Genomic DNA, 27,691 nt, shown 5'->3' on the forward strand with positions numbered 1-27,691 from the left:
GCGTGGCCGAGCCCGGCCGAGACTCGCTGGGAGGCGGACAGCGGTGGAGGGCATCTCTTCCAGCACCACCCCCGTCCCCGTTTGCTGGCACAACGTCCGGTCGCGGAGCGGCTGGCGCCAGCAGGTAGCGAGTGGACGGAGCAGGCAGCTCGGCCCGCCACGGCCCGCTCCCGCCGCTGGAGGAGGCTGTGGCCAGCGTCTAGTTGTCCGCTCCAGACCGCGCTGGTCTTGTAAACGCGGCCACGGGTTCGAGCCCTGGTGAGCAGAGCGCCCAGGTTCTGCGTTTGCTTTCGGATTCCGCAGGGGAAGGAGGAATACGGGCAGCCTCCGAGGAGGGAGCCCAGAGGGACCTGGTTAGAGGTGAAGGGCAGCCAGGTGCATCCTGGGCGACATGGGTTCTTTAGGTTCCAGGGGCACCTGGTCTGGGGGTCCGCGACCCCGAGAATGCCTGCGACCCCGAGAATGCCTCCGTCCCCGCGCTGACACTCCAGACCTGGGAGTTTGCCGGAGCTCGGCTGGCGGGTGGAAGAGGAGGATACTGCCGCTCGCCCCCACCCCTACTTTAAGTCGTATTTGTTGAGGCTCTCCCTGGGTCAGGATTCCTGCCAAATGCCCTCCGAAGGGAACCCTGTGAGCGCTGGACAAAGTCGACCTAAGGAGTATGAGGCCAAAAGGCACTAAGTAATTTTCCCTTCTGCTTCTCCAGCCCCGAGCCTTGGGGGTTGGGCGGGTGAGGAGCTGGTGGTTGAGCCGGATCAGGGACACCTGGGGACTGGGGACGAAAACACGCATCTAATGGACTAACCTCTCCCTTAGCCAGCAGGGCCCCTGCAGCAACTTGCCCGCAGCTTCCTCGGCTGTGAAATGGGAAGGCGCCCAGTCTCCTGCCACCTGTCTTGACTATTTCAAGGCCCACACGTGAATGAATGGAGACAGAGAAGAACCTTGAGGTGAGAACCCAAGGTTAATTATCTGGCCTGCTAGGGGCATTCTGGGCGTTACTCTTGGGGGTAGTGATCATGATTAAATCCAGATTTGGAGCAAGCTACTTCGAACTTTCAGAATCTGCTCTCCCTGATGACTCCTACCAAGAGCTAATACTTTTGAAGAGCTTATCAAATGTAAGCAGAATCGCTGAATTAACACAGTGTTTACAAAAACATTGTAAGTGGTGTTATTCACCTCACTAGTCCACGGAAGGATGCTGAGGCACAGAGAAGGTCAATATCTTGCCTGCGGTCACACAGAATCCAGGATTCAAACCCAAGCTTCCTAGCTCTTCATGCCTCTTCCCCTACTATGCTGCCATCCAAGACGTTCAGAGTCTCCTTTAAGGGTTTTCTGGAGTCAGTACAAAAATATGCCTTCGAAGAAACACAGTTTTGGCAACTGTTCTGTCTAAGTCCTCAGTTTTTAGCAGGAGGAGATTTTGTTCACACCATTCATGAGGGGAAAAAAGGAAACTACCTTAAAAATGAATTCTCCCTTGTGCCTGTTTCTGAGAGTTCTCTATGGGAGGAAGATGTTCTCTGTGTCTGACAGTAATATCTTTCATCCTCCATAGAGACCAATGCAAAGTCCCGGTTACATCCTCTCCCCCAAACACTTTATTCTTTTTATTCTGAGCGGAATTATGTTGATGCCTCGTAAGAAGGTGCCCACTCTTTTGTAGCTTTTAAAACAAGAGCAAACACACCAGGTTTTTTTGTTTTGTTTTTAAGATTTTATTTATTTAGGGGCGCCTGGGTGGCTCAGTGGATTGAGCCTCTGCCTTCCGCTCAGGTCATGGTCTCAGGGTCCTGGGATCGAGCCCCATGTCAGGCTCTCTGCTCAGCGGGGAGCCTGCTTCCCCATCTCTCTCTGCCTGCCTCCCTGCCTATTTGTGATCTCTCTCTCCATCAAATAAATAAATAAAAATAAAACCTTAAAAAAAGATTTTATGTATTTATTTGACAGAGCGAGAGAGACAGCGAAAGAGGGAACACAAGGAGGGGGAGTGGGAGAGGGAAGAGCAGGCCTCCTGATGAGCAGGGAACCTGACGTGCAGCTTGATTTTAGGACCTCAGGATCATAACCTAAGCCCCAAAGGCAGACGCTTAACAACTGAGCCATCCAGGCGCCCCATAAACCGGGTTTTCTTTGCATGTTCATGTGTCTCATACCGTGTGTCCCATACCATGGGCAGTTAGGTTTGGCAGCAAATTGTATTTTCCAAAAGTGGTCATGATAAGGCATCCTATCCCATATGCTCTTACAATGTACCCATGACACTCCTCTTGAACCTGTGTGGACCTTTGTGACTGCCTCAACCAATTAACTGTGGGCACAAGCAACGATAATAGGGCTTCTGGGGCTGGATCCTAAAAATGCCCTGCGTGTCTACCTGGCTCTTATGGGACGCTTGTTCTTGGAACTCACCTGCCTTGCTGGCGGGGAAGCCAACCGGCAACTTGGAGAAGTCATGCGCTGAGGTCCCAGTCGGATGCACAGCCAGCATCAGTCCTCGGATATGTGAGCAGACGACGGAATCTTTAGATGATTCTAGCCGCTAGCCTTCCCGCCACCCCAGCCGATGCCACGGGGAGCAATCAGGAGCTTTCACTGCCAAGTTCTGCCCAAAGGGAAGCCTCATCAAGAGAATAAGTGATCGTTGTTTTAAACCACCAGGTTTAGGAGGTTTGTTTCATAGCAGTAGATGACTGGAGTTGTCTCTCCATACTTTTTCCACTATTATGAACTGCTCTGCAGTGAACTTCTTGAGGCCTCTCGCTTTCTGCACGTGCCTGAAGATTTTCTAAGGAGACATCTAGAAGCAGTACTGTTGGGCCCAAGTATAAACCTCAAAGGGAACCTCATTGAGCAGCTAAAATCAATGAACCATATCTACATCCAGCAACATGGGGCCACCTTGAAAACAATATCCAGTGAAACATACAAGCTGTAAAACGATACGATATGGTACGACTTATGTGAAATTCTAAGAAGCCTGAGAACATTATATGTTGTTTATGCTACATACAGCTAGTAAAAGTGTGATAACATACAGGGGAGCAGCACACTGAGTGAGTTTGAGAGCTTCAGTAGTATCCACAATATTTCAGTTCTTTAAAAAAAAAAACAACCCACAGCTGAAGATCTAAAGCAAAAACTACAATATTGACATCTGTTTAATCTGGGTGTGGGGAATATATGGGCATTGCTTTTTTAAAAATTTTCTTTATATTTTTATATGTATTGCTTTTTAAATTTTTTTCTTTATATTTTTATATGTATTGTTATTATGTTATTAATAGTTCTGTGACTATTTCACTATTAAAAAAGGTTTTCTTAAAAAGATTTTATTTATTTATTTGACAGACAGAGATCACAAGTAGGCAGACAGGCAGGCAGAGAGGGAGAGAGGAGGAAGCAGGGTCCCCACAGAGCAGAAAGCCCAATGTGGGGCTTGATCCCAGGACCCTGGGATCATGACCTGAGCCAAAGGCAGAGGCTTTAACCCACTGAGCCACCCAGGCACCCCTTAAAAAAGGTTTTAAAAGTCTCCACTCAAATAGAATTGTGGTGACAGTAATTTTGCCCTTTGTGATTTTCTGTGATTTTCTCTCTGATCACACAACTCACTGATCAAAGCAAGACGTTGATTTTGACTGATCATTCAGCTCAAAGAACACCCTCTTCCCACCGTGCATTCTTCATCCTGACCACAGTCAAGGGCTCTTCCTTTAAGAAAAGCTAAAGCTTCCTTAGTTTTCCCAACTTTACATGAGATAGTCCCTCTGTCTGGAATAATAAGCCCAGAGAGTTCATTTCAATAATCATTCTCACATCTTGTGTCTCATTCAGTCTTCACCAGCCCCCAGTGACAGGTGTAATAATCTATCATTTACTGGAGGTTTATACGAGCCAAGCATCATCTTGGTTGCTTTACATGTGTTTTTTCTTTGTTTAATTTTTATTTATTTCTAATTTTTTAATTTTTAATTTTTTAAGTAGGTCTGTTATTGTCTTTGCTTTTTTGCAGACCAAAAAAAAAAAAAAAGTCTTTGGCTTAAATGTTAGTTGCTCTTGTTGTGGTGGTTCTTTTCCCCAGACCTTGGCTGTAGAACAAGAGTCAACCCAGGTCTATTCAGAGTCCACACCCTTGGCCCTTGGACCCTCCCTCCTCCTGGGAGAAAGCTGTTCTTTTTCTTCTCCAATTAACAGATCAAGAACCAGATTCTCTGAGTTTCTGTCCTTGTCTGCCTGATGAACTACTCATCTCGCTAGATGTATTGCAACGTCACCTCACTAGAGAAGCCCTCCTGCGGCCAGACCCTCCGTCAGAACAGGTCATCCCACTCCGCCATCGAAGCGGGTTTGTATCCTGCCTTCTCCTCCACTTCATCTCAGCTCCTTAAAGGTAGAGACTGGCCGATGCGCATTCGTATTCCCAGCACCTGGAACAGCCCCTGACGTGTTATGGGCACCTTGGCTTTTCAGAAATAAATATTGATTAGCACCTGCCTCGCTCAGTCCCCGAACTACATACCTGCCCATGAACTCTGGGGACTAATTCATTTCACCAGTCTGCACAGGGCGCAGCTCATGCAAAATGGCTCACAGACATCCCGATGATGTTTCTAAAACAAAAACAAGAAATCCCTTGGCATCTTTACCAAAGAAACTTGCAGGACTGCCTGACTGGAGAATTGGGATCCACAGACAGATACCCCGAAAGCTCCATAAGAGTAATGCTAATAGAACCCGAATGACTGTGCACTGGATATTTAACTCATGCCAGGAACTGGACCAAGTAATAGACATGGATGTAATTTTCACAAAATAGAAGGAACCATTGCTTTTCTTTTTTCGGTGAGCAGCGTGTTCTGGTTTCTGTGTTAGGGATGGTCCAAATCAGAATGTGTTGGGGAGACCTGGGGGAGAGGACAGAGGGTCTTCATTCAAAAGCTTTGTCATCTTCTCATCAGCTGGTGAGAATTCTCCCAGCAACGCAGCTTCTCCGAGCCAAGGGTGGCATTCGTCATATCAAGGGGGACAGGTGTCACAGTGCCATTTAACGATGCCATCATACCATACTTTGTCAATATCTCCTTTCAGACGGTCTCAGGAGTGACAGGCAATACAGGGTGGACTGATCTGCGTTGTGACATTAGATACTGACAAAGTCTCTTTTATGGGACTTACTTTTCTCTGGCAGTTTTGAAAGAATGTTGGCAGGGCACTGTTTCTTCTCTTTCAACACCACATTCAACTCACTCCCTTTAAAGCCTCCTGTAATGTTGTACCTAGGAAGCCGCAAAGCCACACGAGGGCAACTGAAACTGGTGGACTCGGGTGACCCCAGGGCTCTGCATCTCGGCTTCTTGTCTCAGGATCTGTCTGCTCAGTGTCTGCCAGACACTAGGTGGTGGACAGGCCAAGTCTCACCTCTGACAATTTATCGGGTCTGTGCTCTGTGATGGATATTTTATCTGGTTCTGTGAAAGATTTAAGGGAAATTTAAGGTTTGGTCTCTACCTTCAAAGAGTTTACAGCCCGACTGCAGGGACAGAAGGAGGATCTATGAAAAACTTACAAAACAGGTGAGAGTATGTCTAATACTTGGGTTCAAATGCCCATGAGTAAAAGTAGACATTGGTCAAGATGTGTGTGTGGGGGAGGGGGCAGGAGCAATGGAAAAAGAAAAGCAACTTCCATTCTTAATTCCATCTCCTCCTTCAAAGGGCCAGGGAAGAATCTGATCTGATCTCGTGATCCTCAATCTTGACCTTTCAGACCCCAATCACCCATGATGACAGGAATCTTTAAACCTTATTGAAGCCACCTAACTTGAAGTAGGGTCCAAGTTAACCAGAGTTAAAGGTATAATGAGAAAGGGTTTCTCCTCTCCCCTCAGGCAGTCAGCAACTAGGCAGGATTTAGGTGTTCCTTCTTGGGCTTTGTGCTAAGGTTATTACGTGGTCAAACAACTATCCCCAAGCAAAAACACTGAAGAAAGTTCTAGGAAACTATGTCATTATAGCTACAGAAAAAGCATCTGACAAAATCCAACACCCTTTCATGATAAAAGCACACACACGCACAAAAACCAAAAAACAAAAAATCACCAAACCAAACCAACCAACCAATCAACCAATCAAAACAAAACCAAACAAAACAAAACCAAACAAAACAAAAGCAAACCTTCCAAACTACTCTGTATAGAAGAGAAACTCCTCGATCCAATAAAGGACATCCATAAAAGATACACAGTTAACATCACACGTAATGGCGAAAGAATGATTGCCTTCCCCTTGAGAGCAAGAACAAGAGAAGGGTGTCTCCTCCTGCCACCTCTATTCAACATTGTGCTGGAGTTTCTAGTGGGGGCAATTAGGAAAGAAAAAGAAATAAATGTATCCAGATAGCAAAGGAAAAAGACATCACACATACACAACCCGCCCCCAACAAATGACAATCAGAAAAAGAAATAAATAAGACTTCATCAAAATTAACTTTTTTTGCATCAAAGGACACCATCAAGAAAGTGAAAAGACAACCCCCAGAATGGGAGAAAAAAATGTACAATTCTACATCTGAAGGGACTTGTATCTTGAATATATGAAGAACTCCAACAACTCAATCATGAAAAGACAACCCAATTTAAAAAATGGGCAAAAGAAATGCATAGTTATTTCTCCAAGGAAGCTACAGAAATGACCGGTAAGCAAAGATGCTTACTGTTTGCTATTAGTCACTGGGAAAATTCCAATCAAAACCACAGTGAGACACCATTTCACACCCACTGGGTTGGTTATAATAAAAAAAAAAAAAAACACAGAAAATAACAAATGTTGGCGAAGATGTGGAGAAACTGGAGCCTTCATGCATGGCTGGTGGAAATATAAAATGGTGCAGCCTTTTTGTAAAATAGTCCAGCAGTGTCTCGAAAAGCTAAACGTAGAGTTACTGTATGACCCAGCAACACCCCTTCTACTGGCATACCCCAAAGAAATGAAAACATGTGTCCAAGAAAAGTTATACATGAATGTTCATAGCAGGATTATTTATGTACAAACCAAAAGTAAAAATAGCCATGTATGAGTAGATAAATACACTATAGCATATTAATATAATGGATATTGGACAGTAAAAAAGAATCAAGTTCTGATATGCACTTCTACAATGTGGATGAACCCTGAACACACGTTAAGGGAAAAAAGTTATAAAAGACCAGTTGTATGACACCATGTATATGAAATATCCAGAGTAGGCAAATAGGTAGAGACAGAAAGAGTGGAAAATGACTGCTAAAGAGTACAGGTGTTCTTTTTGGGATGATAAAATTGACTTTGGTGATGGTTGCATGACTCTGTGAACATATTAGAACCATGGAACTGTTCAATTTTTCAAAAAATTTAAAAAAGATTTTACTTATTCATTTGACAGAAAGAGAGAGAACTAGAACACAAGCAGAGGGGAGGTACAGAGGGAGAGGGAGAAGCAGGTTCCCAGGGAGCCCAACGTGGGTCTTGGTCCCAGGACCCTGGGATCATGACCTAAGTTGAAGGCAGATGCTTAACTGACTGAGCTACCCAGGCACCCCTAAACTATTCAACTTAAAATTGTGAGCTGTATGGTTCATGAATAAAGTTGCTAATGTTAATGGAGCTGTCGAAAGAAAAAAGAGTATCTGTGCTATTACAAGACTCTTGAGGACTAAAAGAAGCATTAGTAAATAAAATATATACTTTAATCAGAAGATGCAACGTGATTTCAGAAATGTTGCAAAGTGCCATCTTGGAACTGAGATCACTTGATAATATACCCATTTCGTAGATGGGGAAAGTAAGTCCTAGAGAGTTTAATAATTTGCTCACCATTATATCGTTAGTAAGTATCAAGGTCAGTACTTGAGTGAAGGACAGCCACCTCCAGGGATAGTGAATTCTTCACCTTAAATTTAGTTTAGGAAACTGGATAGTGTTGATTCTCTGAAAAGCTTGGTGGAGTGCCATTCGAATATGGACAGTGAACTCGGGGAGCTCCAAGAAAGGCTGTCCTTTGGACTACCTCTGCCTGCTTTGGCATGGGGTCCAGGATGTGGACAATGTATTGTGAGGAGCCGTGCATTGCAGGCCGGGGCTCAGAGGACCAAGCACCAGTAGGCATGGGACTCTCTGGACCTAACCACGGGCCTGGGCAGAGTTGGTTGCCCCATGTGGCTTTGGTTTTATCCCCACTTTGCTTACCCAAACCCTGGGACCATCAGCCAGACTTGTTTACATACCTCATGATTGCCTTGTATTTACTTTCCCTCTGATCCTGGGCACATAATTTTGCAATGCTTTTGGTGTGTGAGCCCAAAAGGACCTGTTGTGTTTGAGTTGGAGCAGTTCTCTTCATTCAGTATCAGTAATCGAGAGGCCATGGGTTCCTAATAGACTTTTTTTTTTTTAATTTAAAGAGGTTCCTGGTGTACTGCCAAGTTAATTAAACCATGTACTGCCTTGTCTATTAACTTTATGGTTTATGAATTCTGTTTTATGGAGTAGAAACCCAAGTGCAGAGGCCATGGGTCTCATTCCGGGTAACCCAGCAGCCACAGCTCCCAAGATCCTATACTATTAACCCTATGGGGGTTACTCTGCTTACATCCATGTCATCTGCCTACCAGTGAGGTCTGAATGTGGGTTAGGACCATCCCTGAGGAGGGCATTAACTTGGAGGGGGGGTGCTGTTAAGTTTCCAAAGAACCATTCTCTATATTCTCATTTTTCATTTAGATTCTTATTATAACCCCAAGTTTATAGTATTATTCCTGTTTTTTCAGATGAGGAAACTGAGGTTCAGAGTGGTTTGGTGACTTGTTCGAGGTCACATACTGAACCAGGATGTGAACCTTGGAATGTTAGACTCTAGGCTGAGATTCTTTCTTTGCCCACTCCTATTTCCCTTTGGTTTGTGCCAGGGAAAATTAGTTCTGGCCCACAACCCCAACTTGTCCTGCCCCTCCAGCCCCATATGTAACCTAGTGAAATTAATTTGGCTTCAAAGGACACGCACGAGGACCTTGAGGAAGAAAGGAGACATGAGTGGGCAAAATGAGCCTGTGGGGTGTGTGTGTGTGTGAGAGATTTGGTGCCTTGTCCTTGGTGATGAGGGTGGGGCAGTTAGGGGGAGAAGGCCAAAAAGTGTAGGTGCCTTGAACAGGCTAATAAATTTGTCAACTCTTTCAAACCAGTGTCCTCACTCTGTTCATTAACTGCTTTGTTTTCATATGAAAAAGTAATAAATGTTCATGGTAAAAAAGTTCAATAATTCTTCCCATACCTCTACCCCCCCAGATCCGGTCAAGAGAGGACAGCCTGTCCTGTATCTCCCTCAGGAACATTCTAGTTAGATACAAACACACACTTCTTGTCTTTTATTTTTACAAATGGAAACATACTCTGTACCCTGTCCTTTACCTCATTTTATTCCCCTATCTTGAAGGGTCTTCCATATTAGCTCACATACCTCTATCCCATTATCTTCATTCTGTTACAGTTGCACGGTTACTTGGTTACGCTATCCTATGGGTGTTCCTTAATTTACCTAACCAGCCCCCATTGCTAGGGTCATTTAGGTTGTTTACAAATTTAGGCTGTCATAAACAATACTGGGGAAAACATCCTTATGTTTTCATTTTCAAGTTTATCTCTGTGATAAATTCCTAGAAGCTGACCTGATGAAGAAACAGTTGAATTCAAGAGAAAAGACATTTTATTCTGGATAGAGATTGCAGGATTATCTGTCATGCATCAATCCTAACTCCTACCACCAGGCTCTGGGAATGCCTGCTTCCCCTCAGTATGACATCCCTATTAGAAAGTGTTGTTGGCTGAGTAATGACCCCTTAGATATATCAGGTCCTAATTCCTCGATCCTGTAAAAAGTTGCATAATATGGAATAGGGGTCTTTGCAGGTGTGATTGAATTAGGAACTTTGAGAGGGATAAATTATCCAGGAAATTAGCCAGGTGGACCCAACGTAATCACTGTCCTTATAAGAGGGAGCTGGAGATTAGATTACCGATGAAAGAGAAGATTATATGATGGAAGCAGGGGTCAGAGAGAGAAGAAGCCACATCACTGGATTTGAAGATTGAGGAGGCAGCTGGAGAATCTGGACAAGGCACCGCTCTACCAACACCTTGATTTTAGCCCAGTGAAACCATCTCAGACTTCTTGCCTCTAGAAATGTAAGAGAAAAAATTTCTGCTGCTTTATTTGTTATAGCAACAATAGGTGGCAAATACAGGAGGGAAGGCTTTAGTGCTATGAGGGTGATGAGCAAGAGAAGGGCTGCTGTTCCTTGCCCCCCAACACACACACCCCCCCCACACCCAGCTCTTCACTCCCTGCTCAATGGGCCAAACAATTCTCCCCTGGCCCGGGCCTGTAACCCTTCTCCCAGCAAAGCATGCGCAAAGCCTCGCTGCATATTAGCCCCGCTGCAGGGGAGGCGGCTGAAGCTAACATCTGTAGCAAACTGCATATTGAAATATTTCCTCCAAGCACCCACAGATCTCACTGAGAAGATATGGACCAACACCATTTTCTTCACCTCGCTTCGTTTCCAGTAATCCCTACAGATTTGACCTTGGGGACCTCAGGGGCCCATAAATTTGGGATTTTTACAGCACTAACTTTGCGACTCCCTGCCGCAAAGCAATTGGTGGGGGTGGGGCCTGCCTGGATCTACTTTTGGGACCGCGTGGCTCTTTGGGCTGCGGATGTTGCAAGGTCTCTTGGAGTTGGGGTTCTCTTGGTCCTTGGGGTGAGGAAAGCCATCAATGTTCCTGGTGATTTCTGGGACCTGGCTGGGAGGAATCCGATCGGAAGTTTGATACATGCACTCGAAGGCTCAGATCTGCTGTGAGAGCTCCCTGAGAAAGGGCGGGAAGTAAATTGTAGGGCAAATAAATCCTGTCTCAGGCACAGCATTTATCTGTGGTACAAGCAAGTAGGTGCTTGATATAAAGTCCACTTTGTCCCTTTTTATTTATTTATTTATTTTTAAGTAGGCTCCATGCCCAGCATGGAGCCCAATGCGGGGCTTGAAGTCACGACCCTGAGATCAAAACCTGAGCTGAGATCAAGAGTCGGTCACTTAACTGACTGAGCCACCCAGGCGCCCCACACTGTGTCCATTTCTAGTTGTCAGGCATTTCCCTCCCCTTTACCCTTCCACCTACTCATTCCCTGGTTCTGGCTTACCCGTTCCAGCTCTAGGCCAGGCAGGTGATGCTTACAGGGGACTCTGTTCTCTGAGCCACCTGTTAGAATAATTCTGGGCTCCTCCACCTCTCCCTCCCAGGCAAGTGGATCAGGCCATGCAACAGGATGACAGCCTAATTATCCCAACCATCAGAAACTTCTTCTGTGTCTTTAATCTACCTTGACAATCCAGTGGCTTGTCACTTCGAGGCCTCTTAATTGGCTGCGTGATTGACAAGGAGTGTGGGGGCTTTTTATTTTAAGAATTGAGGAGAGCCTGTGCCTTCAAAATTAGCGTGGTTATATGATGCTAGAGACCTAATTTGCACCCAGCCTGGGCTAGAATCTGATTTTTTTTTTTTTCCAGTCATTCTGATCCTAGGTAACCAGTCAGAGTGTTGAGAGAAGACCAAACAACTTTCTGTGTTTATTAACCACCTTCACCGGAAGTCTCCTCAGCCCTAGGTTAACCTGACATTCTCTTTCAACAGCATTATGAAAAAGAGAATTTAAAAAAAAAATTTAAAAAGATTTTATTTATTTGACAGAGAGGGTCACAGCAAGAGAGGGAACACAAGCAGGGGGAGTGGAAGAGGGAGAAGCAGGCTTCCTGCTGGGCAGGGAGCCTGATGTGGGGCTCCACCCCAGGACCCTGGGATTATGACCTGAGCCGAAGGCAGACGCTTAACCGCTGAGCCACCCAGGCGCCTCATGAAAAAGACTTCTATGGTCTGAAAGTTTGCGACCTCTCCAAATTCATGTTTTGTTTGCAGGTTTATTTTGTTTATTCATTTTTCATGTTCATATAACTTATAAGTCCAAGCCTTGAGCTGCTTGGAGTCCCAGCCAGATTCGAGTGCTTAAACACTATGGACAGAGTTCTGTCACCTTTTCCAGCTCTCTGTACTGCCTTCCTTCTGCAAAGTTCTTCTGTTCATGTGGTGAGAAAGATGGCCCCTTAGCAGAGTCAGCCTTTGGGTAGGGGCCCACTCTTCCAGAGAATGAGCACACCTCTCTCGGGAATCCTATTACCCTAGCCTTCCTGGGAGGCTCTGATTGGTCCTGCCCAGGCCACGCACCCTCCTTTTAGATCAAGCACTGGTGGCAGGAGAACAGAATTCAGTGATGGGCCAGCCCGTCCCCAACCTGGTCATCTGACCAGGAAGATGAACCAGGATCTGTGGTTGGCAAGTCTCATCAGAACCATGTGAAGTAGTGGAAGCATCTTTCCCTATGGAAGGAGGGGGCCAGCCAGAAGACAACAAGTATCCCCTACAGACGTTAAAATTGAAATTATTTCAAACGTGGTCACCTGGGTAGGTCCTGTGTCTCCACCTTTTCTTCGGAATAGTCTCTCTTCATTGACAGCATAGCCCATTATGACAACAAGCCTCCCAGAGTTGTCAGAGGGGAAGTTTCTGAACATGTGGGAAGCTGCTTCCCTTCCCCATTCTCTTGGTGCTCATGAAGGGGGTTAGAGACCTCACTGATCAGGAGTGATTGTCACCTTTCCAGAGGATGACAATGGCTGGGGGCTCCTTGGGCGGGAGCTGATAAACATGGGGAGGTAAGAGTGTCCCCTCTGGCTGTCACCTTGTCCACCCGCAACCCCTCCCAGTCCTGCCTTTCCTATTCCTGGTCTTCCTAGCAGTTTGTTTAGTCCGGGCGCAGACTCAGAGAGAATGTCTTGAAAACTTGCTGTTTTCTCATTTCTGGTCTTTTGTGTGCCTCAAGAGAACGTTTCCTTCCTGGATTTTCTCTCTTTTCTCTGCCCGTATATTTCCTAGACCGTCTAAACTGGGAGGAGGGAGGAAAAGCCTTTGGAAGCTTTCAAGCAGAAAAATCCTTGGAATTTACCTGGCCTATTTGTCCAGTTGAGACTGAAGTCCCTGCTACAGCATCCCGGGGTCCTCAGGATCTCTGCATAAATACTTCAAGGGATGGGGGACTCACTCTCTGGCTGGCTGATTCCATTGCTAAACATCTCTAGTAGTTATAATGTGCTTTATTGGGAGGATATATCTGCTTGTTTGTTTTAGTTCTGGCACATGAAAGTTGTCTCACCTTCTGTAGCCATTTAAATATTGGAAGACTTATTTTTTTTATGTTCTCTCTTAGCTACTATTTATTGAACACATACTTGCTAATGCCTTGACATGTCTATGCTCACTTCCTCCGAACTGTATTGTAGGTGATACTTTCATGCCCATCTTATAAATGAGGAAGCAGGGGCACAGGAAGTGCCCAAGCTGACCTGTCAGATTGGTCTGATGCCAGAGCTCACACTTACAAGCCCAGGAGCACCCCAATTTTTTTTTTAAACAAAATAAACCATATAAACTCAATGTACTGAGTCATCTTAATACCCTTCGTGATGGACTTTTAAATCTCCAGAAGAGCTCAAGGAAGAGGGCGAACTTGATAAGCGGTGCGGAGGAAGTATGGAGACTTGACTGGAGAGGACAAGGAAGCAGATACCAAACCGGAGCCCCCAGCACCTGCGTGTCCACCATCAAGGGCAAATCTGAGTTACAGGCTAGAAGAAGGCACTCTTGAGGGTGACGAACAAGAGAAGGGCTGCTGTTCCTTGCCCCTCAACACACACGCACCCACACCAGTCACTTGTGGTGCACTTGTCCTAGTCAGAGGTTCAGGAGAGCTGGGTTTTATTCTGGGCTGTGCCAAAGAATCAGGTTCAGTATCGTGCTTCAGTTTCACCAACTGAGAAACGGGGATACCCTGTAGCTCCACCCACTTTCCAGAGAAGTTCTAAGAAATCAATGCCCTAATAGAAGTTTTGAAGTCCTTGGGAAAATGGTGGTGATAGAAAGATCCAGCTTTACATACATACATACAATTATTTATTAAATTTTATTTATTTGACACACAGAAAGAGAGCACACATGTTTGATAGCACAAACAGGGGGAGTGGCAGGCAGAGGGAGATGGAGAAGCTGGCTCCCCACTGAGCAGGGAGCTGCAAGTGGGGCTCGATCCCAGGACCCTGGGATCACGAGGATCATGACCTGAGCAGAAATGCTTGACCGACTGAGCCACCCAGGTGCCTTTCTCCAGCTTCTCTTCTAGATAATCAGTGCACCTGGGCCAGTTTCTGACTGTAACATGGATTCCTGCTGAGCCCAGCAAAGAGTCAGCCAGAAACCCCTGATGTGATGAGTGTGTTGTAGGATAGATGATAGATGATAAGTCATTCATCTCCCATGAGGCAGTGGATGGAGATGGGCTGAGAGGAGGGATCATTTTGTCTAATGAAAACACCTGCTTCTCTCCACATTTGTGTCAATAAATGCATCTTGCTCTTATTGGCCTCTTTGAGGATTCTCAGAGTCAACTTGAGGACAGTTTGTGACTTAATCTATGTAGTTGGAACAGTTAATGTCTGAGCTCATTATGATATTTGTTCTGTCTTCTCCCACTGGGCAAATTTAGCTTGCCTTAGCCACTCAGCACAGTGTACATACAGATTCATCTTTCCCAAGTATTCCTTTCATCCTGGTATTTCATGGCTTTTTACCTGCAGAATAAAATATTACCTCCTCAGTCTGTTCCCGGCTTGTCCCTCCCATATCCTTTCCCCCTTCGTTCCCAGAGGAGCTTTTTATTTTGGACCATCTTGTCTTCCAAACTATTCGCAAACGGTGTATCCATCCCCACCATCAATTTTAGAATATGTCCAGGACTCCCAACAAGGAGACTCCAGCGGCTGTTACCCATGGCTCACTCCCTCCTTTCTGGCCTCCCCAGCACCCCTGCCATCGCTGATCTACTTTCCTTCTCTAGAGGTTGTCCTGTTGTGGACATTTCATGAAAGTGAAATCCCACAATATGAGGTTCTCTGTGACTGGCTTCTTCCACTTAGTATGATCTTTTCAAAGTTCGTCCATGTCATAGATGGATCTATATATGTCATAGATGGATCAGTACTTCGTTCCTTTTCATTGTCCAGTAGTAATCCATTGCCTGGGTGTAATACATTTGTTAATTTACTTATGGAGGTTTGGGCTATTTCTACCTTGGGGATATTATGAATAATACTACGGAAATTTGTGTACACGTTTTTGTGTGGATGTATTTTCACTTCTCTTGGGTGTATACCTAAGAGGGGAATTGCTGGGTCATTAGTAACACTCTGCCGAATCTTTTGGGAAATAGTCAAACTGTTTTCTAAAGGAGCTGCCTCATCTTCCATTCTACCCGCAGTGTGTGAGGGTTCTGGTTTCCTCCGTGTCCTTCCCCAATGCTTGTGATTTTCTGTCCTTTCTATGCCAGCCGTCCTAGCGGATGTGAAGGCGTATTGGAATTTTGATTTGCACCCCCTTGATGACTAATGATGTTGAACATCTTGGCAGATTAGTCATTTGTTTATCTTCTCTGGAGAAACGTCTGTTTGGATCGTTTGCCCATTTTTTAATTGGGTCATTTGTCTTCTCATTGTTTAGTTGCAAGTGTTCTTTGTATATTCTAGATACAAGTCTGTTATCAGATATATGATTTGGCAAATATTTCCCCCCATTTTGTGGGTCTTCACTTTCTTGATGGTTGTCCTTTGAAACCCAAGTTTTTAATTTTGTTGAAGTCTAGGTGATATATTTTTCCTTTTGTTTCTTGTGCTTTTGATGTTATATAGAAGAAACATTGTCTAATCCAAGGTCACAAGTATTTATGCCTTTGCTTTCATTTAAGAGATTTTAGTTTCTGCTCTTACATGTAGGTCTATTATCCATTTTGAGTTAATTTTTGTATAAGGTGCAAGCTTAATTCTTTTGCATGTGGATATCTAGTTGTTCCAGCACTGCTTTTTGAAAATCCATTGGGTAAAGGATCACCTGATCTAGAAACTCGCTATTTCTGCCATAGTGCACCCTAGCTATTCTCTATACCATATAATAGCACCATATTCTCTACACCATATAACAGCATAGTACACCCTAGCTATTCTCTATACCGTATAAATAGGCCTGAACTGATTGGATCACAACTGAGCCCTGATTCATGTACTTATTGGACATTTGCATGTCTTTTTTGGAAAAATGTCTTTTCAATTCCTTTGCCCGTTTTTAAAATTGGGTTGTTTAGTTTTTGTTGTTGACTTATAAAAGTTCTTTATATAATCTGGATAGTATCCCCTTATCAGACATGATTTGCAAATATTTTCTCCCATTCAATGGGTTGCCTTTTCCTTCTGCTGATTGTGTCTTTTGATACAGAAGTTTAAAATTTTGATGTAGTCCAGTTTGTCCACTTCTTCTCTTATTGCCTCTCCTCTTGGTGTCATATGCAAGAAATTATTGACAAAGAGCTGTATTGTCTTTTGAATGACCTTTCAATTCCCACAGTTTTGTCCCAGTCTCTCTGGGGTCTGGCCCTCTGCTTGAGATTTTTGACTTCCTTATTTCCATGTTTACCCTATTAATAAACCATCCTCTCCTATGGTGACCTGGATATACGTCTCTACTCTTGGAAAATAAAACATCTCTCATCTACCAAATAGACCTGGTATTCTGGGTTATGGGGAAGCATTTTCCAGTCCCTTCACTGAAGAATCTCCATGCATTCAGTAAAAACAACGTGTGATGAGATGAACACAGGAAATACTATGAAGTCTACCTCTTGTAGGTCCAAATTGCAGATTAACACACTACAGTTTCGGAGAAGTCCTATAATAAAGAAGCCAGTTTAATGTTGCTTAAGTGATCAAGCTCATTTCCTCAGGGGAAGACTGGTTTCTCTTAAACTCCCCTGGGAAGCTCAGTCTTAAGGAAAAGTGAGGACCAAATGAGCTAACACACATGCACCTGCAACGCTGAGTAAGCACGACCCCCGAGCTAACAAAACATCTTTATTTTTTGTCTCCTACATCCCTTGTCCCTTATTCAGTAGGCATAACTTCCCCTACCTATTCTAGCAAGTCACATGACTTTTCTGCTCACCTTTGAATAATCAAGTGCTGTGATGATGTTAAATCTGAGTCCAAGTTCAGGAATGAGAATGCTCTGTCTAAGCTATTCAGCTTAGCTCATGTGTGCTTCAAGCTGTCCCCAGCACTGGGGAAGGGGTCACTGCTGATTGCTCCACCTCCTGGCTCGCTGCTCCTCTCCTCATCCACTCTTGACTGCAGTTTGGACTTTTCCTGGGGGAGAGAGGAGAGCTATGGGAGAGGAAATCTTGTACTTTTCTAGGTGACTCTGCTCCCTCTGGGCTTGGTGGTGGTCAAGGCTGGTTCTTTTTTTTTTTTTTTTCCAAAGATTTTATTTATTTATTTGACAGAGAGAGATCACAAGTAGGCAGAGAGGCAGGCAGAGAGAGAGAGGAGGAAGCAGGCTCCCCGCTGAGCAGAGAGCCCGATGCGGGACTCGATCCCAGGACCCTGAGATCATGACCTGAGCCAAAGGCAGCGGCTTAACCCACTGAGCCACCCAGGCGCCCTCAAGGCTGGTTCTTATTGGCAGGTTCCTTTCTAGTCTTTTCTGAGAGGTCTTGCTGAGTCCTGACTCCTGTAGTCCCCTTGGCTCAGGCTGGTACATCTGTGTTCTGAGGGATCCCTCCAAGCCCACAGACAAGCAGCAGGCAGCTCTGTACCCTGTGCCTTCCCTTCCTAAGACGGTGCAGCTTTAGAGATAAAGTTATCCACTGATGGCCTTGACTTTGTGCTCTGCTGTCATGGTGAGTCTCTACTATGGCTACGTCTGGTGTGGGGAAGAACTCTTTCACCCCTGCTCTGACCATTCCTGTGGAGATGGCAAATCCAACATGGCAGCCTTGTCCTGCAGCTCCACCAGAGCATTTACTTAGCATTCATCCTGAGTGGGGTGAATACCATCCTCCGCCTACGTCCATGTAAGGTTTTTTGGGTGTGAGCCAGGTCCCAGGACTTGGGGCTCCAACAGTTCAAAGCCCTGGGCTTGGGATCAGAAGGCGATACTTGTACCCCTCCCTTTGGAGACTCAGTGAGGCAACTAAGAAATCCTCTCACCTTTTCCCTCACTTTAATTTAAATCCCTGGCCCTGCATCGGGCTCTCTGCTCAGCGGGGAGCCTGCTGCCTCCTCTCTCTCTCTACCTGCCTCTCTGCCTACTTGTGATCTCTTGTCTGTCAAATAAATAAATAAAATCTTAAAAAAATAATTTAAATCCCTGGTCTGTTGAGGGATCCAGAAACAGAGTCTCCTGATTGGTTAGGAAGTTGGCACGTGGGAGGTATCATTCTCACATCACTTTGAACTCTTGACATTCATCATATGGGCTCATCACTTAAAATTCATGCTGAAATAGCATTGTTTTAACATCTGGTCACATATATCAAACCTCCAGCATTGCCTAACATATGACAGATGTGCAAAACAAGATCCTTTTTTTTGTCTTCTCTTTCTCTTGAAATGAGAACTTCTCCATTTTTTTCTGAACCTGCTCCAATAATTTCTCCTCTGGCGAGTCCTTCCAGATCAATCACCCAAGAGTGGAAGCCCCTCCAGGGACACTTGCAGAGATTCCTTTGTTGCTGGGACCTGCCTGGGACTTGGGACCCCAGAATGGGAACAGCTACTATGTAAGCCCACTCAGGTCCAGAAAGGAGACCTGAATTCAGTGAGATCACACAGTCAGTTAGTGTCCAAGCCTAGAGTAGACTGGGTGTCCTCACTCCCAAATGAAGCTTCAAATTAAGAGCAAACTGAGAAAACAAATACTAAGAGCATATCAATTCCCCTCCTGATATTTGCTGACCATTCTTCCCCATCCCTGTTTCCAAGTAAAGCTGCCTAGTAGAGCATGTGATTTACTCACTATAGCTCACCCACTTACTTTGCTGTAACAACTCCAATTTATCTCCAGATCCATAGAGATGCAGAGCAGGTCCTATGGCAAATATTAACTAATACAGTCTCAAGTCCCTGCCACCAACAGGCAGGTGTTGGTAGCCTCTTGAGTGCCACAATTTGTAAATTGCCCCATTTAGGGATGGCCTTTTTTTTTTTTTTTTTTTAATCCCCAGCTATTGAGATATAATTGAGATACAACATTGTATAAACTTAAGATGTGCAATGTAGTGAGTTGATAGGTATATATTGCAACATTATCAGCACCATAGTCTCAGCCCCCCACCTCCATCCCATCACATAATTACATTTTTTCTTGTAGTGAGAGCTTTTAAGATCTATTCTCTTAGCAGCTTTGAAGTACAAAATATAGACTTACCAGCTATAATCACCATGCTATGCCTTAGATCCCCAGAACTTATTAATCTTACAACTGAAAGTTTGTCGCCTCTGACCAACATTTCCTCATTTCTCCCCACCCCCAGCCCCTGGCAGCCATTACCAGACTCTCTGTTTCTGCATTCAGCTTTTCTAGGTTCTACATATGTGTGAGAGCATAAGTATTTGTCTTCCTCTGATTTATTTCATTTAACATAATGTGGGTCTGGTCTTTATAGTTAATTCTGAAAGCTATTTTTTGTGTGCCTCTGAGGTCCCCGCAGCAGCTGATGAAGAGTTGCTCCCCATGGCCTTGCTGACCATCGATGCCTTATTTAGTTATATGTGCCCTGGAAGGGATCTCTGAGCTTCGAGCTCCAAGTGGGGGTGAGGTTGGATGACCTGGAAAGGAACACACCCTCCCCACCCAAGGAGAATAATGTCTCCGCACCCCCCCCCCTCTTAACAATGATCAGCCCCTCAAGGGAGTGCTACACAGCTGGAAATAGGTCTAGGTATCAAGCATGAGAGATGTGTCCTGTCCAGTGCATTCACTCCACCCTTTTTTTTTTTTTTTCCTTCTCCTCTCCTTTCAGAGAGTGAATAAAGTCTCCATAGAGAATCATGTGATTTGGGAGTTCTCTGGCTAAAGATTAAACTTCCAAATCTGAGCAGAGCCAAACTCTATATATGATCGGATAGACTGGATTTCTGGTGAGAAAACATCATGCTTGGCCCCCTCCTACTGTGGGAGAGGGATGGATCGCTGCCCCATTGACGCTGGACTTGGCCATATGACTTATGTGATGGAGTTTTAGTAGGTGTGACATGAGCTTGTGTTACTGTGTGTCTGTCACCTGTCATGAGGAAACTTGTCCTGGATAGCCACTCCTCATCATACGACAGTGGGAATTAATGAGATTGGGAATTAATTAATGAGCCTTTTCACAGTGTTTGTCAGTTTGTTCTTAGTTTGAAGACTTATCTGGAAGGGATGAGAACTGGTTCTATCACAGGTTCTCACACCAGCCAGCTACATGATCTCCACCAATAGCACATCTTGCTGGGTCTTTGTGGATTTGACTGTAAAGTAGCAGATTTGAAACCAGCCTGAGTCAAAGCCTCAAAAATCCGTGGCAAGCCCAACACAGCCACAGCTGACCCGCAGAGCAGTAAAGCAAGAAAACACCTGTAGCGAGCCCGAGTTTGGGGGTGGCTTGTTACACAGCATATTTGTAGAAATAACTGATAGTTAGGCTGAGATAAAAAATAAAAGACCTCTGAATGGGATAGAACAGGTCCCCATGACTTGTAATGTGTTGGAAATTTTCCAACTGGAAATAGAAAATTTTATCTTGGGCCATTGCAGCTTTTGTAAGAAAAACAGCACAGGCCATTCCCCTGAAAATTCTGAGCAAGTCCAGACCCCACTGTACTCTAGAGCGCTACACAGCTGGAAAGAGGTCTAGGTATCAAGCATGAGAGATGTGTCCTGTCCAGTGCATTCACTCCACCCTCAGGAATACAGAGCACATGTTACATGCAGGACACTGTGAGGGTGTCTAAGGGTTCTTGTCTTTTCACAGCTCTGGCAGAAAACCACTTTTATTCCTGCCTCAGGATCTTGGCTCTTACTGTTGCCTCTGCCTGGAATGGTTTTTGTGGAGATCCTCACCTGACACGTTGTGTATTTATTTGTTTGCCATCTTTCTTCTTCCATTACAGTGTTAAGCTCCCCAAGAATGGGATAGAATCTCTTATTCACTGTGGTATCCCCAACTCCTAAAACAGTGACTTCTACGTTCTAGGTGCTCAGTAAAAGTTCTTTTAACAAATGAGCAAGGTGGCTTACAATGAGGCAAAGATAGGGGCGTGAAGAGAAAGAATGGTGTGCATCTGGGACAAAAATGACCTGTGATAAATGTGTGCAGTGTCACCCGCCTGAGAGAACAGAGGTTCTAGAGTCCTACTCGTTCTACCATCAGCTACCCAATAAGCTTGGGCAACTTACTTGTATTTGCTAACATCACTTTAGCTGCCCCTAACAAGGGGCCACAATAGTCACAGCTTAAACAATACAGTCATTTATTTCCCTAACTTAAAAGTCCTAGGAGGGGGATGCCTGACTGGTTCTGTCAGCTAAACATCTGACCCTTGGTTTTGGCTCAGGTCCTGATCTCAGGGTCATGGGATCGAGCCCCATGTCAGGCTCCATGTTCAGCAGGGAGTCTGCTTCTCTCCCTCTCCCTGCCCTTCCCTACCTCCTGTGTGTGTGCACACATGCAAGTGCACTCTCTCTTTCAAGTAAATCTTTTTAAAAATGCCCTAAGAGGTCGTCTTGGGTTGGTGTGATGTCTCTACAACCATCAGGGACCCAGGCTCCTTCTGTTCTAGTGCTCTGCCATCCTTCATGGCACTTCCAGCTTTGCCCAGATCAGGGGCTCTAGCTCCTCTTATGTCCACATTCCAGCCTGCAAAGAGGAGGAATGATGGAAGGGAAGCCTCCCCACCTCCCCCCCCACCCCCCCGACCCCGGCCTGTACCCTTCAAGGGCTGGACTCAGAAGTTCTCATCACTCCCATTCTCATCCCATTGTGTAGAACTTAGTCTTATGGGCATGCCTGACTGCAAAGAAGTCTGAGAAATTAATTTTTAGCTTAGTGGTCATGTTCCCACCTGACACATTCTGTCATCACAGGAAGGAAAAATGCGTCAGTAGCAGTCCCTGGCGCGTTCTTCCTACCATCCCACTCCCAGCCCTCGGCCCCTGTTCAGTTTATTTGTAGGATGTGTCTCACTGTGTCACAGAGAAAGAAGATGAGTTATTTGGAAGTGTGCTGTCAGCTCCGAAGTTGTATCTGTACTTAAGTTATCCATTGTAAATGAGCGGAGAATGCCAACGGAGGGCTTTCGGAATCCTAGGACAATGGGAGATGTGTTCTACTTGCAATGAAAGGAGATTATGTAGCAGGTACTTTTGAAGCTGGACGTTGCAGTGTTGATAGGCTTTTGTGAAGGTGGGAAATAAAGGCCACGGCAGGGAGTGGGGGGGCATGGAAAGCATCCCGGATGATGGGAAAAATAAGATCAAAGATAATAAGGTAATAAGTTAGAGGGAGGACAGGGTCAAGAGAAGGGCAGTGGACCAGGACCAGGACAAGCAGAACTTTCATACCATGGGCAGGACCTGGGGGGACTGAGATGGGAGGGTGGGTAAGACATGATCTTCTCCACAAGGACATCTGTGCCTGGAAGAAGATGGCCTTGGGAATTGGTGGGGAAGTCGTTTAAGAGACTTAGGAGAGCCCCCGTGAGAAGGGCACAGGCCTGAGCCAGGGCTGTGCGGAGGGAACGGGAGGGCTGCATGGGAGGGCTCTAGCACAGGTAGGAGCACCAGACTCGGCAGTGGGTGGGCTGGAGTAGAGAATAAACAGGCACGGGGGGATTTGCCGGGTACCACTGACCAGGAGGGAGGCCCCAGGAGGAAGGGCAAATTCTGGAGGAAGAATGTAAATTCAGAGTGTCCAGTGTGAGTCTGAGCAGGCCCAAGTAGTGAGAAACTTGAGGTCTGCATATAAAACTTAGGACAAAGAACTAAAGAATTTTCCAAAGTGATAAGGATGCTTATTCAAAATCTTGTTGCCTCTTGGAGTGTGATCTAATGTCTAACAGCTCAGACAGCACAATTAAAATTCAGTCTTGGGGAATAACTTCTTTCCCTTCCTGGAGCTCTGGTTTCTGTAACTCACTTTTTATGCCCAAGTGAGGCTGGGCTGTGTCCTTACTTGACACATGGAGGACAGTGACAGGAGCCCTCAGGGTTAGGGAAAACATTCAGCCATTTCTTTCCTTTTCCCCAAACATACTCCTTTGGTCTGAAAACATCCAACCTAGGTCCTTGGTCCAGCTGTGAGAAAACCTTTCCAATTTTTGCTCATAGTGGCAAGAAGAGGTTAAAAATATCCTCTTAAGCTCAATCACAGATGAAAAATGAAAACTGGTCAGGAGGATTGTGAGTTTTTTTCCCCTTCAGAATTTTCCATCATTGCCATAAAATTGATTATGCAAACAAGTGCAAAATGATTTTGTTTAAACATGACCTTGAGAGTCCTCGTGGACAGTGGAAGGTCCTGGATGGAGGCAGAGATTGGAGATTTCTCCTCAACCATGCAGAGCCGCTGATTGCACCATGACACTCTGCAAAACTCCCAGTGACTGTCATTTGGTTCTGAGTAATCCATCTCCTTTTGTTATGATTTGACCTTGAACATCCTGAGCTGGGAGACAGAATTTATCAACCACTCATGGCTATTATGATCATTTCCCCTGTGGGTTTGGAGACCCATGTAGTCCAGGTTAGGAACAGTGTTACGTTCATAATCCAACAAACAGGAGTAATTAAACAGGAGTAATTAAAATGTAACTAAAATCCTCTATTTGTGTCTGTTAGAGAACATCAAAGGCTTAGTTCCATCATAATGTATCACAATACCTTGTAAACTTCTCTCTCCATAGCCCCAGTACTCCCATGGAGTGTCTCTCCCTGTGTGTCCTCAGCATCTCTTTCCATCTCCTTCATATGAAATTAGCCTGTCTTCTCTCCTACCATGAAATAATACTTCCTTTTTAGGAAGGAAGTAAGCAAATTCAGGGTTTAATAGGCAAATAGAGGAGAAGATATCTGGGAATAATCACATGGCTAACATGTGATTATTCCCACCCCTTAATTAGATACTGTAATTCATTATTTTATATTATTAATGAAAAGTGAATAATAATAGCCAACTTCTGTGTAGTGCTTTACCACTTCCAAGGTGCCTTTATATCCATAACCCCTTTAGTGCTCATGACAAGAAACATTCCAGTCACCATCCCTGTTCGACAGATGAGGAAAGCGAGGAGAAGTGGAATGAATGTCCCTAAGTCACAGAGCTGGGAAGGAGAACCCGGATTCCAGTCCTGGTTCTGTGGCTCCGAAGACCCCAGTAACTTCACAGTCCCCACTCTGGACCGGGCTTCAGGGGCTCGGCTTCCTGGGGACCTGGGTGTTCTGTCAGTGGGACTGTGGCAGACTTCTGGCTGGGCTGCGGGATGGGGACCACGAGGTGCCAGCGGCCCAGAGGGGAGGTACTCGCCTCACCCTGGTAGCACCCATGCTGGGCTTCTCCAGGGAGGAGGGAAGAATCCCAGCCCCTCCATCCTCCTTTCCACACCCAGCACAACCTGTCTCTGGAAACAGAGAGAAGGGCGGCACCTCAGTGACCTTCACAAGCAGGCAGGAGTCTTAAGCATGGCTGAAGTTGGCTTTTGGCCGCTGCAGGAAGCTAGGGAAGGAAGAGTGGGTCTGGTAACTTGAGTGAATAAACAGGAGATGTTTATGGTGCCATTTAAAATATTGAACATGGGATGGGTAATTTAATATTTCATTGGTGATTTCATTGTCTCTGCGCTTTGCCAAAGATAAATGATTCATGTTCCTACTCTCGCCAGAGCAAGAGACAGATTCCAAGCTCATTGTTCAAAAAGTGAGACAGACTGTGACCACTGCTAATGTTTTTTAAAGAAATTAAGTCTCCCTATTTTTCCTTTGCCTTTTTTGGGCACATGAGTAGCGATGACCTGTCTACCGTGGCTTCTGCCCATTATCCTGTCCCCATCAGGTGGTCAGGACAGTGAAGAGTTACCACCGTGAGCAAGAACAAGACCCCAGCATAGGAGTGTCTTTGACTCAGGATGAGGGTTGGTCTCAGACTTTTCATTCCAAGTGGTGAGAGCTGAGCTTGAAGCCAGGTGACAGACCTAATCTCTGCAGACATACCTTGCGTCTGAAATGGAAAAAGCCTGGGTCCGAGGCTGATTCTGTCACTTTTGGGTGAGCTTAAGTGAGTCTCTGGGCTCACTTGATACCTTTATACCTCAGGTGTAAAAATGAGAGCCATGGTCTGGACTAGAGTGGTTTGGACTAGAGATGGCAAATAGACATTGTTAATAGCCTTGGAACTCTTCCCAATGCACTGCTCCAGGCAGTCATTATTCATCAGGTGGACTGACAGCAGTGTTGGGCTAAGTGTTTAACAACTGGCTCTCTGTGTGTGGGGGGAGATTGTAGTTTGGTGTGTTTGCCCATTTCTGTGGTGTCATACTCCCACCATGGCACATGTCACAGAGTCCCGGGACACACTGCTGGAAGACATGTGCATTCTTGCCTCTCTCCAACTCCAGCACATCGTTACTTGATGGCCCTATCCCATCCCTGCTTTAGACGACCTCCAAAGTGCTGTTTGTTTCCAATTGTCTAGAATCTGCTGTCCAACTTTAGTCAGTAGCACCTCTTGTGAATTTGCATTTCTTAAGGTCACTGTTTTTTTGAGTACCCCAAAAGGCAGGTCTGCATGAGGACTTGGTGTAGCTAGCAAGAGTCCAGGGTACAGAAGTGAAGAATGGGATACCAAGGAGCAGGGAGGAGGAGGCGGCAAAGCAAGAACGCAGGAAAGGTGACTGGCTGCCCCTACCATTGCCTGAGAGGTCACGTGACCTGCATTTCCGGGAACTCGCTAGAGAGAGCAGAAATGGCTGTATCCATTTCACCTCCCCACCATGAGTCCAAAGGTTGGGCCGTGGACATGAACTCTCCTGTGTTTCCAAGGCTGTGCTTGCAAGGACGCTAAGCACTAAGGACAAAGGCATAGCTCCAGAGGTGGGAGGCACAGGCTTGAGTGGGATGTGGTCAGGTGGCCCCTGTGTGAAGCCGGCTGGTGTCTAGGCAGAGCTCGTCCTCTCAGTGGTCATGGGAGTGAAATCACTAAGCAGGAGGTGTCTGAGGTAGAGCGCCTAAAAAATGGAAGAACCTGTATGGAAAGACGTGCAGTCACTCCTTAGTGGCTTCGTCTTGTCCCTGAAGCTCTGACCTTTATGAAGGTGCTTTTTCTTTACAGCCTGGATTCAAATGCTGGCTCTGCCACTAACTGGCTCCATGACCTTGAGCAAATCACTTAATGACTCTGAACTTCAATTTTTCTCACTTGTGAATTTGACCCAAAAATGGCATCCAGCCCAGTGTGTTGTTGGGAAGATTAAATGAGTCATGACCAGTCAAGTGCTTAACACAGTTCTTGACATATATTAAGTGTTCAATTAAAGTTAGCTTTTATTACAGTGTTTCACTGTTTTTGAGGAAATCTGTGCAAGACCCATATGTTAATACCTGTGACATACTGTATTTTCCTAGACTGGAATAGTATTTCCTAGAATACAACCATATTTTTGGACCTTCCATCCTTTTCAGACCATGTCACTCTGCCTACTGAGAGTCTGTGTCTTTCCCCCGAATCTGGGTGGACACTTGCAACTGTTCTGACCGATGGAGCATGGCAGAAATGATGCTGTGTGACATCTGGGTAGGTTTGAAAAAGGATACAGCTTTTGTCTTACATTACTCCCTCTCTCATTCTTTTTTTCTCTCTCTCTCAGGATACTTGCCCTGGAAACCGAACCACCATGTTGTGCAGAAGCTCAAACCATTTGGAGAAGTCCTATCAGGTTCTCCAGCCAATTGTCCCAGCTAAGGACACTGCCAACAGCCAGCATCAACCACCAACCATGTGAGTAGACAAGACTTTAGATGGTTCTGGTTGTCATCTTTGGAGTTTTCCAGCTGAGGCCCCAGACATGATGCATAAGAGACAAACCATCCCCTTCTGCCCTGTCCCAATTCATGAACCCAACCCCAAATAAGAAATAATAAATATAATAAATAAATAATAAATAATAAATTTCTGGGGTAGTTTCATAACAATGGAGAATGATTGACCTACCAAACTTCCATGCAAGTCCTCTTTTAGCCTTTGTTTCCCAGATTAAAGAGTGCTTGCTTATGAAACCTGTCTTTACACAGGCAATTACCCTCCCTTGAATACCTGGGTCCTGCCTCTTGATTTGTGGGGCACTAGTTCTAGCAGAACCCTGATCTGTGGGAGCACTTCTGAGTATGCAGCAGAAGCATGGAGCAGGGTCAGCGGGTCCAGGAAAGGAGAAAGAATCAGAATTGGGGAGGGGAAAAGAAGTCGGAAAGAAAAAGAGGGGACAGATAATGGAGGAGAGGGGTATATGGCTGAGGGGAGCCTGGGATTGCCAGCCATGTTGCCTACTCATTCCCAGGTAGGCCCTGGATGACCCTCTCTGCAGGAACTTGATGAGTCCTACACACCACCAGACAGGCCGTGGGAGGGCATCTGCCTC

The 27,691-nt window shown here is 45.4% G+C and overlaps 1 protein-coding gene across 25 annotated transcripts in view; it reads left to right on the plus strand.

Annotated features, from left to right (window-relative positions):
• Nucleotides 1-27,691, plus strand: part of LOC131836781 (uncharacterized) — a 171,395-nt gene that overhangs the window by 58,394 nt on the left and 85,310 nt on the right. For 21 of the 25 annotated variants that reach the window (XR_009355770.1, XR_009355771.1, XR_009355772.1 and 18 more), the window contains one exon: nt 817-3,334. Coding sequence is in view for 13 of the 25 variants with exons in the window: in XM_059182568.1 (XP_059038551.1) it covers nt 817-922 (106 nt within the window). In the remaining 12 variants the exon portion in view is untranslated. Of the gene's footprint in view, nt 1-816; nt 3,335-26,923; nt 27,055-27,691 lie in introns of those variants that run through there. The other 4 variants (XM_059182561.1, XM_059182558.1, XM_059182564.1 and 1 more) reach the window with 2 other exon arrangements.

This window comes from Mustela lutreola, chromosome 7 (assembly GCF_030435805.1).
Source record: "Mustela lutreola isolate mMusLut2 chromosome 7, mMusLut2.pri, whole genome shotgun sequence".
NCBI lineage: Eukaryota > Metazoa > Chordata > Mammalia > Carnivora > Mustelidae > Mustela > Mustela lutreola.